Below are 15,345 nucleotides of genomic sequence, written 5' to 3' on the forward strand. Positions count from 1 at the left end.
GAAAATTCAAAGCAACATTCCAATTTCACAGTCCATGTCGTTTGCCCCTTTTTCGTTTTCGTTCTTACTATTGCCTATACTTAATCTTACCTTCAAGCGTTTAGCGGTAGGCGTTCCGGGAATCGCTTCTGTTCTTTGGTGAAGGTTTTTGAGAAAAACGTCCATATGACTCGGTTCAGCAAGTTCTACATTCTTTCTGAAGGCTTTATCTACAAGGTAAATCGTGCCTTTCTTTTGATCTTAGGTTTTATCACGGTATGTAGTTTTAATAAATAAGTGACTAATTTAAGATTAATTAACAATGAAAGGCACTTCAAGATCTGTTTGGACTCTCGCCAATCAGAGAGCAGGACTTGAGTCATATCAGATACCTGGACCATCCTCGCCTGAGTAGCAGGCGTCAAATGGGGAAGGCAAAATTGCTGCCTTATTCCCCCTTGCCCTTTCAACGCCAGCCGCGCAGGCTAGGACCACCAAAGAACGTTACAGCCAACTTAGCATCAGGCTGATTTAGCAACACGAGGGGTAGCACGCGGAAAAGGACTAAACGCGACTTCCGGTGCCCAATTTGCCGCTCTGTCATTGGTCAAGCCAGTTGTTTAGTTTGTACGCGCCGTTGTCAACTGACGTTCCCGTCCTGTTGCTAAATCAGCCTAAATTCATGCGTTAGCCGTTACCATGTACATTACTGGCTCCCATTTAAAAGCCAAGGATTAGCTTAACTCAAGAAAGACTAATAATGTTTAACACTGGGGAACGCAACAAGGCTCTGCAAAAAGTAATAAATTTTAAATTTTATAGTTATCTGTTACCTTTACATGGTGTGATTTGCGCTGCTAAGCGTGGAGGGTCCTTACTCTGATCCATCTAAACGCAAGCCAAAGAAGCGACTGAAATAAAGATCAAGTCTGCAAGCCTGACGTTAAAAGCGCGTTTCTTGGTAAGTCATGTATTGTGCCTACTTAAGGAATACTTGTGGGAAGGAATCTTAAGTCGCTTTATTATCCGTGGAAATATGATCAACTTATTGTATACCATGTGTATATGCTATTGGTAATGGCTACAAGGAAACGTCAAAAGACCATTAACAGGAGTCGTCCCTTTTGGGATCAAACTTGAAAGAATGACCAAGCGCGGCGCTTCCTCAAAATACGCATACCTGCCAGACCTTTACCGATCATCTCTTCCAGGATAAGGCTAGGGTTGCACTAGGGTGGTAGCCTAAGAGACGGGTACAGACCTTCGGCGTTGCAACATTTAATGCTGCCTAGGCTACCAAGTTTTTCATATCTGAATTAGTTTAGTGCGTAAATAAGCCAGAAGGGAAAAAGGAGGATTACTAACTTACCTCTGCCTTCTTTTTCTTGACCTTTGAAATCACTCCTTGTTTGCAACAGTCGTGACCACAAGTGCGTTTCATTAAGGGTATATAGCACATCAATTGAATCTTATCGTAACAAGCAAGAAAAGAAATTCGAACTGTAAACATTACTTTTTTCTAATTCAGACTTGTAACCTAACTGTTTCGTGTTTGATGGATTAATCAAGACTTCAAAGACAAGACTATTCTTTGGTTTGAGTTAAATTGCCTACGATTTATCATTTTCAAAACGTTCGTTCACTGTTCTGTTTTTAAAAGGATATGCGTCCTTATTGGAACATCGATGACTGCAAGGAACTCTGAGTCCTGTAGTCTGTGGTATAGAACTGTACGTGGACGCTGGAAATAACAACAAGAGTTTTCGCTCAATATTTAAGAAACACACCCATCCTCTCATCCGTAGTTACGTCCTAGTTCCATGGCCTTAAACCATAGTTAATCTGTCTCCAGCCAAGTTCTCAAGGCAATCAGACTAGCGCTACATTTCGACTGATAATCAGACTTTCAAATAAACGACTCACTCAGCTCTACGATTAATTACACTACTAAAAATTTACTTTATAATTATATTGTTTTTCAGGCAACTTGATTCAGAGACAGACGGTCAACTCAGACTCACCTGAATTTACATTAGATTCAACCCTTTTCACATTCAGTGGATTACTTGCTTGTGATTCTCTCTTAACCTTTGAAAATAAAATGCGTTCTCAAGAAAGGATAGTAGCCATCGCGAATCGTTTGTACCATAAGTAACTGGAGCGAGCCTAGCAAGGAATAGGAATTTTGTTGACAGTGACTGACTGACTGAAGTCACTGGAAAGACAGTAAAGAAATAAAATTGTTTTCTATTCAATTCAGTGCAAGGTTAAGAAGGAGTATTGCGTACCACATTTTGTGATGAGCCGTTTGGGCATGTGCGTGCCGGTAAAATTTGGTTTAATTAGCTAAAAGACAAGTTGATAAAACAACTTCGCCAAATCCCCGCAAAAACTCAAAAGCTGCCGTTTGGAGTGGTAAATATTCTTAAGATGCCAAACGACTTCATCAGATTTCTATTTCTTTATATTGCTTTGTACTTACGGTTAAGTAGGCCTTGCCTCCACTATAATAAGGGGAATAGGTTGTACTCACATCCAAACCAACTGAAAGTAAAGAGATGCACTGACTATCAACAAAATTATGGACCTTAAGATCGAAGGACGGGCAACGGCGGCGAAATTTCTTCGCTAAGTGAATTCAAGTTCTTTTCTATCTTTATCGCGGTTTATATTCCAACTCACTTCTTTGTCAACTCTCTTGGACTTTATCTACTGGTCTCCTACGTCGTAGTAACGTATGCGCAGTGACGGCAAATGTATTGTTGTTTGGCTTATTATGGGCGGATTCATTTGCCGCTATGCGTATAGCCGTCGCATTTGCTAGTGAGGGAGGTTGTAGAAGTCCTAAATGTAATAAACGGTCCTAAATGTAATTAAGTTCTAAATGTAATAACATTTTGCCCTAAATGTAATAAAGTCCTAAATGTAATAACAATTTGCCCTAAATGTAATAAACTCAAGCTGCCAACTACAGTAATTACTCGAATAAGCCCAGCCCTCAAATAAGCGCCGCATGTGGCGTCGCGGTGCTTATTCGAGTAAATACGTTACTAAGCGGTATTGCTATGGTATTAAGCTCCGCTCTCAAATAAGCGCCGCATTTTTGGAGAAAAAAGTTAATAAGCGCCGCGGCGCTAATTCGCGTAAATTCGGTACATTTCTTTATGCACTGTGAAACTTAACGTTTACAAATAAATTGCTTGTAAACGGCAAAGTAACAGTATTTTTCTAAAAAAAAGCAATATTTAAGCAATAGAAAACTTTTTTCCTGTGTTTGAATAGCCTGATATTTTGATGTTCGAATGCTTATTCGCAACAGGCTCCTGACTTAATAATTACATAGTTTTCAAGAAAGTCTAGATTCGTTAATTAAAAGTTATTTTTAAAATATTCTTATTATATAGCATTGATCAGTTTACCTGTATTACTGCACCCTGAAAAAATTGTCGTATCTCACCCCTACTTTCCCCGCGGCCACTTTCTTCCTGTCCCCAAGGTGGCCGTTGTGGAAAGGTACAATAATTCATTTTTGTTACTTGTTATGTTTTACATAATTGTAAACAATATGGATTAACCAATAAAATGAATGAATGAATGACTGAATGAATAAGTATACTTAATAGACAAGAAACGGTTATGTGTCGCTTTGTAGAAATTTATTCATAAACGTGAAGTTCAACGTTGCATATTAAGGAAATATATCAGTACTGTTTTCCTCGAATGAGGGCCTCGGCGCTCATTTACTTTTTTCTCCCAATGGTGGCGCTTATTTGAGGGCGGCCCTTATGCGTGTAAATATGGTAATTGGTAATGTGCCGTCTTTAGGCGCGCGAATAAGCGCAGCGGCGCTTATTAACTTTTTATCCCAATTGCTGCTCTTGTTTTAGAGAGATGCTTATTCGCATAAATACAGTAATTGGTATCTTAAGAGTTTATTACATTTAGGGCAAAATGTTATTACATTTAGCACTTTATTCTTTATTCGATCTTGACAGTTATGCAAACCTGAGACGACGTCGAGGGTTTGCATAACTGTCTCGAATTCTCCCAACCCCTCGAGTGTTTATATCAGGCTATTCAAACACAGGAAAAACGTTTTCTATCGCTTGAATATTGCTTTTTTTAGAAAAATACTGTTACTTTGCCGTTTACAAGCAATTAATTTGTAAACGTTAAGTTTCACAGTGCATAAGGAAATGTACCGAATTTACGCGAATTAGCGCCGCGGCGCTTATTAACTTTTTTCTCCAAAAATGCGGCGCTTATTTGAGAGCGGAGCTTAATACCATAGCAATACCGCTTAATACCGTATTTACTCGAATAAGCGCCGCGGCGCTAATTAACTCTCACCCCCTCCAAATGCGGCGCTTATTTGAGGGCAGGGCTTATTCGAGTAATTACTGTAGTTGGCAGGTTGAGTTTATTAAATTTAGGGCAAATTGTTATTACATTTAGGACAAAATGTTATTACATTTAGGACTTTATTACATTTAGGACCGTTTATTACATTTAGGCCTTCTACAGAGGTCACGGGGTCAGGAGAATAGTGGGTACCTAATACTTTCTGACGCTCTCGTTGCCTGCCGTCGCCATCGTCGCATTTTAAGGTCCCTAACAACTGAAATTAATAGTATGTCATACTGATTGATTAAGACTCGCAGTTAAAGTAACGATTGTTATCTGCATATCTCGCTGTCGTTTACAAAGAAACATAGTAGTTTCCTCAGTCTTTGAAAGGGTAAAAGACAAAGCAACATGAAAAGAAGCAAACCCATGGCTGAGAGAAACCAAGAGTCATCTTCGATCAGTCTATGGAAGATGGCCGAGTCACTAAGACATTGCTGTATTAAAAATATCATTTGAATGAACAAAGGCAATGAGAGCTGTATATACACATTTGTCATTGAATTGGCATTACCATATTCTTGGCTAATTAGGTTGATGCTGAGCTCCGAGGATTGAACTTTTGTTCGCTGTACATCCACTCGCTTACTCCAGTACCCCTCCTTCATAAAAAAGGCGTCCCTAGTATCAAAATGGTACAAAGTACTAAAAAAAAGCTCTTCGCAAACTAAGCATTAATAATAAATCATTATTTTGAAAAGGCCTGAGTGAGAGGAAAAATTTCCTGCTTCTCTAAGTTGGCTTACCCATATAAGCACGAGACGCTCACCAAATTCTAATCATAATGGCAGTAAAGACACATTGTAGAAAAAAAAACGTCAATAATACAATTATGACTCCAGCTATTCGTGCGCCTCTTTCCTTATTCTCCTGTACTGGTCCTCATGCCTTATCATCATCATCATCATCATCATTGTCGTCATTATCATTATCAGCATCATAAACACTATAATCACCACTCCATTTTTTTTTTAAGAGTCAGCTCCCTTTCTGTCAGTGTTAATATCACTTAAAATCCAAAGTCGATAAAATAGTTGTCTTTGTCACCATCGTCCTTAAATAACTTGACATTACCCTAGTCTCTGTTTAAAAACCACTTTGTTATCTGCGTCAGCAACCAACAAAATACAAAAGTGAGTGTTCCTTCCTGTGCTGATCGCTTCTTTTCTTTTAAGGTAGTTCGTCATGGTTACTGTGACAACTATCTCTGCACGATTGGGTTGGTGTCTGCCAGCCTGTTTTATACAGAAGTTTCCATATAAGTTAAACCGTTATCAGAAAACTTCACTGTTGCTCATAAAGATAGACGTTATTTTAGGAATACCACCAATTGCAGGTTCGATTAGAACGCGTACGATAACAACAAACGTGCTTTTAATACAATCGTGAGTGCGAGTGAGAAGATTTCTATTATGAATAAATTTAGGCACGTGATGGGACCTTAATTTTGACTGTGAAATAATTTAAATTAGTGATATGTTATTTTTACACACGGCTTCCTTGAAAGGCAGCTGTTTTGTTTTCATCTTTATTATTTTAGTTTTTATCTTATATTCTAGTTTAGTTAGGTAGTTAGTTTCCTATACCTGAAAGTAAATGTAGCTGAAGCAAATACCGTGTATAAATAAAGTTACCATACCATACCATATCATGGCCTGCAACTATGGTGGAAAACCGCGGACCAGTCAATAACACTACACCACCATTATTAGATATTTATGACAGTATTTGTCTCTCCGGAGGTCAGTCTACTTTGGGTTGATGTTGATAAACCGTGACAGACAATAATGTGAAGCAAAGGGCCTTGTCTAAAAAGACAATTACGCAACTTGCCTGCTGAACGGAGAGTTCATACTTTGGAAGATTTGAAGCTGTTTCTCGAATCTGCAATCAACAAATGAAAGTTTTTACAAAGATGAAGTGAACTAACTCTGCATCAGTCAGTAGATATTGTTTCTTTACACACTTCAGATTGATTCATAGAATGAGGAATGAAGTTTTGCTTGCAATGTTGAGTGATAGTGAATAACTTTAAAAAAGTTTCCCGGGAAATTAGTCAACCAAGCAGCAGTTACTAAACTTGAGAAGTGTATTTCAGCAAATATGATCGACACATCTTCTATATATCATATTCAAAGCTATTTGTTATACACATAAGAATTTACTGTGAAAACACACTTCACTTTACATCTGATTACCTGACTTCCAAAGGGTGGATGGCGATTCACAATCTGAAAAGTAAAAATACTAGGCATCACAAATAATGCAAATACATACTATGGGGCTGATTCTTGACATTTCACTGAAAAATTCTGTACCATCTCTATTTCTCTAGGATTCGTCTCCTCGATTTTCTTGAAAGTTGTTAAACCAGCGTTGACCATCATAGTCGATAACATAGGCCCTAAAACAAAATGTATAGTAAAGCTCTTTGTCTTCTACTGTAAGCAAAAGAAGTCTGAATGTACTTCAATCACCATTTATGAATTCGAAACTCGTATTGTGGTATATACCAATTTTCTCCAGTTGTCTTGAAACAAACTTTGAATTCTCCCACAATCTAACAAAACAACACAAACGTGTAAGGACATTTTCAACGGTTTGTGTAGCATGCAATATTCGGCATTGATATCTTACAATAACGCTTGTAATTACCTGGCTCGAATACACTTTGCAAGGATAATCGAGTTCTGAAGTGATAGAAACTCATTTTTCAACATTTGAAGCTCGGTCAAACCTGTAATGAGATGAGACAAACGCTTTCAGTAACTCAAAGTAAACAGAACTTATGAGCGCTAGTAGGGGTGCATACTCAATTTACAAAAATAACGTGTAAAAATGAAACATTTTCACTGAATTCGAACAGTATCCGGTCAAATCTTTAATTCACCTTCAAGAAAAATTTCCAAAATCAGTATTTTATTCCGGCGCTGAAATTTTTTGAAAAGCACCTAGCCAACAAACAAGCTGGATACATTTTTCTTTTCGGTATATTTAGATATTCTGATTGGTTAATGACTTGCCTGCTTCCAATGCAAAACAAAGGAAAAATGTCCTATATTTTGCTTTCACGATAGTCTACTCCCTCCGAGACCCAGGGGCTGTCAGTCGGGTCGGAGAAAAGACGAGACGAAATTTTTCAGCTTGAAAACTTTCGCCGCGCCAGTCTCAACCCGACTGACTGCCCCTGGGTCTCCGAGGATGGACAGTCGATCGTTTGGAAACAAAACTAATAACCACATATTATTTTTTCACTTACAACGCGTGATTCTTTGTCCCGCTCTGAAGATTTTCTGAGGAAAAAAATGATTAGGAAAAACTAAATAAGTATAACTTTTACTGTCTCTAATGAAAAAAATCCTGTCAGCCCCTAAATTTTGACAGAAAAACAAGGTGAAATATGAACTGACCGTAACATCTTGACTTAAGGTAAAGTCCGTTATAGTAAGGTTACCAAGCGTCGCTTGAATGAGGCTGAAGATTATAAATAAAGTGCTATAAGCAGGTTACAAGACAACAATAAAGACACACAGTCATGAAAGACTAACGTACCAGTTAACTTTTTGGTCCGTTGTCTTGATTTTTCCGTTAATTGGAAACCTACCCAAAAACAAGAGACAAAATGTTTTAAACACTTACCCACGGTAACACCCATTTCTATCCCTTTTTCCCTTTATGTTTGACAGCATTAAATCAGGGTTCCTTGATGGCTGTCCTAAGAGCTGAATGTCTTTCATTGAGACATGCAGCCCATACTCACAATTACTTTGTTCCCTATAAATACAGGCGGCATTGTTTTACCTTATTGTTGGCTTGTTCTTGTCCTTGTTTAGACCATTCAGTGCTCTTTTTTCATTGACTCGTAGCTTAACATCTGAAAATTCCTTGCATTTCGAAACCAGCTCAACCTAAAATTTGTAACTGTAGGGTAACTCCGACGTGAAGTCAAACAAAAAAACTCTCAACAATAGATCGGTTAGCGCTAAACAATGTATTAGTAATTTAACTGATAAATAAAGATTGGGATCTCCTCTAAAAAGCTCAGCAGAAATCGCTGAGATCTCCTGCTCACGTATACTTATAAGAATACCAAATGTACAATATTAACTTTTACAATGATGGGCGAATAAATAAATATAGCACGACAGAAGAAAAGCTACTTACCAAGTCACTAAGGCTTTCCTTTCCCTTAATTTCAAGAAACTGTTTCATTGAGTCATAGGCAATGCAGTACCTGGCCATCAGTCGACCTGCCTCTGAAATATAACAAAATATGAGAGGCAAGGATGATAAGTAAAAGATCTGAAAAAAAGATCTGGAAGGGGGCTCACGAATGCAGCCAATCGGTATACAACACATGAACTCAAGAAAATGTTCACTAAATGCAAGAAAGAGCAGAGCATTCGAAAAAAAAAATTAGTCTGGGTTAGAAATGATTTAGTTGCCCAATTTTCCTGCTATTCAATATCTTACGCGCATAATCACTCCAGTTTGAAGATTAGAAACCCACCTGTGGGCTTCAGATCAAATCCATCGTCCATTTTTATAAGCTCTGCCCGCTCCAACGTGTTTAGGCTCTTCAAACAAATGTCTGTTTCAAAAGATGAAAAAAAAAAAAAAAAAAAGAGCATTTGACTGCGCCGGTCTTCGCCAAGACGCCAGGAAACAAACCATGACATCAAGAGGAAAAGGAATGAAACAAAAAAACCATGATTTATAAGCTTTTATACAAGTTAGCGACGCAAGCATATCGTTAAGGGCAAGCACAAGAATCAAATTGTTTTCTCTTCGTATGCTTGAGATTATATTGACGTCGGTATTCAATTGACTAGAGACTTTTATTATCGCACTTGCTGTTGTGTTCTGTCTGTGTCGCTAGCGACATACAGACTCAAGTCATCCGTGTAGCAGGCGCCGGTTTACGTAGAGTGCAATTATAAGGCCGGTGCCTGGATCACTGCTTAGAAGTCACCTTGTAGTTTCTGTTCCAAACATTCTTTCTTCAGCCCTTCAGGAATCCCTTAGAAATCAAAGTGAAAATATAGAGTGAACAGCAATACTATATTATTGTATGCGCTCAGGTTAAAGGCTACAAATACTTACAAACAACGTAAGTTCAGGGGGTAAGACTTGATCTTATCCCTGAATCAAACAGACTATCCAACGTACCGTAATGCAGAGGATTTTTCAGTATCCTTATATACAGGAAGGTTGATTTCAGCCACTCTAATGCAATAGTCACATCCGTGATTGTGTTCAGAACAATCTCTGCATTCAGATGCTCGATAAGATGATGATGCAGGCTGGGAATAGTAATAGCCATGGTATTGGTGACGTATCAGTAAACCTATTTTCAATAACTGAATGTCGCTTCGGCTTATAAAAATAAACCACGCTGGTGGTCAAATGCTGCCATGAAATGATGTATATAGCAACACAAAAAGGTTGGGAGGAGACAGCATGACCTAGCGGTAGGAGCGCTGGATCGGAACTGCAATCAAGAGGCCCGGAGTTAAATCCCCGCTCTAACCGCCAGCTGGATTTGCCCTTGTTTGTTCCGAAGTTCTAATCCTTGGTCACGCTTGTAAATAACCAACTGGTTTGCCTTGGCAAGTTGGGATTCGTAACCTTAAGGACCACAATGAATTCTTAACTTTTGCCAATAGCTCTGTTAACCCTAAAAAGTAAGATCTTTTAGTTGGCGCTTTCGTCCAATCAGAAACAATTATATTGTATAAGAGAAAAAGAATCCAAACGTTCTGCAACATTGTTTGACCTGATCAATCCAATTAGCCCAATGAAATCAAGAAAAGTACTAGTATTCAAATATTTCAACCCACCTACTCTCCAACTTCTGAGTTCCTTCAAGTAAACCGGTATATTTTTCCTGTAACACAGTTTAAATGAAGGAGACGGCTGTCAACCGGTGGGAATCATTTGAAAACTTAGAAATGAACTGAAACACAAACTGACAGTATAGCACTATTTTTTATAAAAACAAAGTCACGACATGACAAACCTTGTTAGCGCTCGTTGTCAGAATGACTGCGGTTGCTGAGGTATCAAACTGAGAAAAAAAGTTTGGTTAATGGAAATGGCAAAATTGCCCTAAATCTACAATATGTCTTTTCAAACACTGCGTTTTAGCTCTTCTCTTTTTCCCGCTCTCGATATCTTATTTATGTTTGGTCGCCTGTTTCCCCAGCTTTCCATAATTGTCATCTCTATGAGTGTTCATCATGCAGCTTTCTAAAATCGTAGGAAAATAGATGAGATGTATATAAATAAGTAATGAGGAAATATTGTTAGTAAATAAGTATTTGTAAGACAACCTGTGGTCTTCCAGCTCTGCCAATCATCTGTAGAATCTGAGTTTCGGAATATTCCTGAAAAACTCCCATTACGTAATGGGCGGTAGACTTGATGATAACGAGATGTGCGGGAAGATTCACCTATCAAAAGAAGTCCTTGTTATAGTGTGTTCTCGTCTTCTTATAACTGCTAGCCAAAAGAAGCAATAATGTTAAATGTAAAAACTTTTTGAACATTGTCTTCGGTCGCACAAAACTTAGCGTACTCCACTATAAAACTTACCCCTACAGCAAGAGTACTGGTGGCAACTAAAGAAGAAAGACAAAGAGAACTTAACGACTGTTATTTGTGTCGTACTTTTACCCTTTACGTCTTTTTTCGTGACAAAAAGGTTAATGCTTTAATCGCAAGAAGCTCTTTCCAACAGACAAAAAAGTAATGAAAAGAAAACAATAAGACCAACTGCCGGTACTTACATAATACAGGTATGTCCCCCTTGATAAACATCGTCTCAACATTTCGCCTGTCAGTGGGATCTAGTCCTGCATGGTGATACCCAATCCCACATATCACGAGCTCTACAGTGAAAAAAGGTAATGGAACGTATTAGAAACTTGAAGCACTTCACACGTTTATAAGCATCTCAACTTTGAAGGTCCCGATGTTCGGTGTAAGCTTTACTGTTGATTTCTGGTGCTTGTGGTGTGTTCTTTGGAACAAAGTTAACACTACGTGGGTATTTTATTGGAGTGATATCACTCTTCACGACGCTTTATCACACTTAAGTGTCAGTAATGATAAACCCTGCTTGGTTTATTTTGTCCAATGGTTTGTTTATTTCATAAGACTTAATTCGTTGTAGAGCCGGAACTAACCTCTAAGTTTAGAATCATGAAGAGAGTTGGCTGTTCTTTGAAGCCTTTAGAGAATAAGAAAAAATACCGTTTCAAATAGGTAACCTACAATATTTGCTGTTTATAGTTATTTTTCATTTAGGCATTAGTTGAAAATAATACACGTAACTTTGAACGTTACAGTAATGCTTATCCATGCAATGGAAGATCTACTCTTAAGATTAATATCCTGACAAGGGAATTTGATGATAGTGACACATTAAATGGAACTGGGAGCTGACTGGCTGTGTTGCAGTTTATCAGGTATATCCTTTATCTTTGAAATGATTCATCTACCTTTGTCTATGCTGGGAGTTCATGATAAATCTTGCGTCTTTAACGAGCATCTGTGCTGCTTGCTGTGTGCTTTTCCTTGTTGAGCAAAACTGACGAATAAAAAGGATGTATTAGAAAGCCGTTAACTGAATGGAACCTTCATGTAAGAGAGATTCCAAAACTGTAAGCACTGCGAAGAACTAGTAATAGAGTGATTTTACTTGAACCGTGAAACAGATAGTAACCGGCAGCTAATGCAAAATAGCTACAAATAAACAAAATAAGACAATAGAATTAGTGTATAATAGTGCGTAGTATTCTACTACCTATTTCACGGGTTAAGTAAAAATCACTCTAGTTGTTTCTATGACTCCCGGAATAAATTTTCCATTCCAGGTTGTATTTTAGATGATATATCTTGTTCCATTACATTTCGCTTTCCTATACACTATACTCTTTTACGACTGGACTGTCTCTATAGTGTCTCTGAGGACGAACAGCAATTACAGTCTCAATTCATCAATACAACCCATCGCCATCCGGCTTTGGCGCTTGACAAAAGAAACTAATTTCTTCTTGTAAGTTTAACTTACCACAAGTGTAGGCTTTCTATCCGAGTAAGTTTGAATGATACCGCTCAGTTTATAGTTTAGTGACAAGTCAAAGCGAAAGTCGGAGAAGTTACTTCCCTTGGGAAAGCCAAGGACAACCTTTCTCAGCTTCACTGGTCTGTGAGAATCGTCCACACTGTAAACAACGAAATACAATACTGTAGGCATTACAAAAAACTGTCACTATATACTTTAAAGTAGTCGAGTGGGATATTACAAGAGTGCACACGTTGCGTGGTCTCATAGAAGAAGATTTCTGCGTGTTCTGTGTGTACCTGTGAGAAAATGAGCCCCTGGTTACCTATAGCCGGCTACGACCATCCATAAGTTTCGAAGAAATTTGCGAAATAGCATTCAGTAGAAGTGTTCAGGAAATTGGCTTCCAGCATATCAGATGATCCAATGTAACGTCGGTTCTATACATAACAGATTTTTACCTGTAGTGTGAAGCTGGAGAGTCAATTCCTCCAAGCCAAGCAGCGATCTGGCGAATCAGAGAAAAAAGTATAGGTCAGACAAATAAATTAAAAGGATGACCAGAGCTCACGTTACAATACAAAGTTGAAAGCCGCACCACTACTTAAGGAACCCAACAAAAAATGCCAAGCGCTAGTCTCTGGACGGCGTTAACGCAAAAATGAAAATTGAGTATTATTTTCCTCTTGACTTACATCTTCAATGTTTGGTATGGTGGCTGAAATAGCTATTAACCGCATGCCCTCTCTGTTAGGACTGTCAGTGTTATTTCGAGTCATGGTAGACTGAACGGTCTTCATGCGACTTATGACTGCCTCGACTGTAGCTCCACGTGAGTCATCGTTCAAAAGATGAACCTGTGAACATAAAGGGGTGATGTGAGAGATACCTTCAGGCAGGGCAACTTCTCTGATCTGCCACTGATTCATGTGTTCTATTCAGTTTTGTTTTCCCACTGATCCAAAAGTCGGAATCCTTGCTCCCTATACTTTCATACCGATGCTTCCTATAATTTGCCTGCAATAATAAAAATTAAGTAATAAAAACCTAACTTGGGTCACATTGCCCAGTGCTTTCCTTCTTCCCTTCCAATGTACATGTTGTTGAGCAATGTTTTCTTTTAGTTCGTTCGTCGCAGTTGGATCAGAGGGGAAAAAGGTCGAGCACAGCATGTGTACGTTAACAGTATGTGTACGTTAATCAATGTAATGTCACGCGTTGTGGGTCCCGTCTCACTGCTATCTCAGTACTTCTAGAGTATAACCTGATGCCAATATACATTGGAACTTTTTCAGTTATCTAAGACAATTTGCCCAGGTTTGTATACTGTAAAAGTGTGCTAACCTCGTCAATAAGAAATAGTCTGACCGATTGAACCAATGACCTGTTGTCTCTCCATTTTCTTGTCATGCTGTCCCATTTCTCCTGTATATGAGAGTAGACAGTTTGACATACACCCATAAAACACAGAACCACGAAACGTTACGGAAAGAACCCTGGTATAGGAAGTTAAGACTCAAATGAACAGTTTGATCTAGATTATAAGTTGACATGTAGGGTACAAATTTCAGTTCTAAACACACCCTTTTTTCTGATCCATGTTAACAGAAACAAGCATTGGTGAATGCTGTGAGCTTGGTCAATTCCCTTGTTCCACGATCTCGTTAATATATGCCTTTTTTTTCTCACAGCACAGTGCATCACCCTATTGATACTTTTCCGAACCAAACCCCGAGCTTACCGGTGTGGTCATGATAATATGGACATTCTGGAGTTCATAGTAGTCGTCCAACTCACTGTCGCCCGTCACTTCTTTACACTTTAATCCGAATGGTTCAAATTTGTCTTTCCAGTCCATGAAGCGCTCACTACACAACGCCTTCATTGGAGCCACTTTAAAAGAAAAATAGACACAGACGCATTGTGAATCTTTACTTGCGGGAGTAATAAAACTCTATGTTGTGACACTTGTTCCTTAAGGCTCAATAATGTATTATGAGAAAAAATCTAGAATTTATTTCTATTAAGATAAGCTAAATATTGCTTAAACCTTACTATTACTGACTTATTTACAACCGGCGTTGAAACTGCTGGCTTAATACTGCTTCACGTTAGTTTGCTTTTAGTTGAATCTTGAATTGCTTAAACACTGGTTAGTCCACGCCTTGTACCTAATGATCATGAAAGATGCTATCTTTATCCTGGTTTGTGTATTATAAGTTCGCTTTTTCGATTATCTTGCTATAGTCACTTTGTTATTGATGGCAATATTTATCTGTTTGACTGCTGGTCTTCAACAGACGATGGTGTCCATTAGCTGTCCTGGTCTAAGAGCAAAACTGTGTTTTTATCGATTGATACCTCTCGATCCTTACTAAGTGTATACGTGACTTACTGTAAACAACTTTAGCCTTTGATGGGCCTGTTCCAGAGTTCATCAACTGCCGTATTATAGCTAGTTCAAAAATGACTGTTTTGCCAGATCCGGTTGGAGCACATACAACCATAGGTATGTCTGTGTACATCACCTCTTCAAATACTTTGGACTGGACGATGTTGAAATAGGGAAATTGACTAAAAACCGAACGAAATGGATTAGCTAGAATTGTTAAGGAAAACGAAACAGTATTATTTAATTAGAGGTATACAAAATGTACATTTGGGTAATAGACGGATTCTGCGATACTCCTCATCACTATTTAGTATCATGTCTGGTGAGTCAGAAAGTCAGTCCTACTTTCAATTCGTCGTCATCCAAATAGCTTTTAAAGGATACGTATTTCATTGACAGATCGAAGTCCAATCACGGAACTTGGGTTGCTAGATTCATTTCCATAAGCTGCAAAAGATACATAGACTTGATTCAGTTCTATCTCGAAGTGCATTAATTTAGC

General features: G+C 38.3%; 1 protein-coding gene across 1 annotated transcript; it reads right to left on the minus strand.

Moving 5' to 3' along the window:
* Positions 1-6: 6 nt before the first annotated feature.
* Positions 7-15,284, minus strand: LOC140922449 (probable ATP-dependent DNA helicase HFM1). Its single transcript, XM_073372433.1, is given in 35 exon segments — positions 7-209; positions 813-867; positions 1,349-1,400; positions 1,402-1,447; positions 2,001-2,067; positions 2,462-2,523; positions 4,898-5,004; positions 5,458-5,618; positions 6,217-6,267; positions 6,582-6,614; positions 6,702-6,787; positions 6,897-6,943; positions 7,039-7,120; positions 7,643-7,676; positions 7,794-7,857; positions 7,936-7,983; positions 8,185-8,291; positions 8,548-8,639; positions 8,894-8,974; positions 9,356-9,403; positions 9,553-9,686; positions 10,224-10,270; positions 10,403-10,450; positions 10,716-10,835; positions 10,978-11,003; positions 11,172-11,273; positions 11,571-11,614; positions 11,886-11,974; positions 12,458-12,611; positions 12,913-12,959; positions 13,147-13,308; positions 13,796-13,876; positions 14,193-14,344; positions 14,847-15,050; positions 15,228-15,284. Coding segments are annotated over 34 exon segments (2,862 nt in total). The 5' UTR covers positions 14,977-15,050; positions 15,228-15,284.
* Positions 15,285-15,345: the final 61 nt, after the last annotated feature.

Source organism: Porites lutea, chromosome 13 (genome assembly GCF_958299795.1).
Source record: "Porites lutea chromosome 13, jaPorLute2.1, whole genome shotgun sequence".
In the NCBI taxonomy this organism is placed as follows: Eukaryota; Metazoa; Cnidaria; class Anthozoa; order Scleractinia; family Poritidae; genus Porites; species Porites lutea.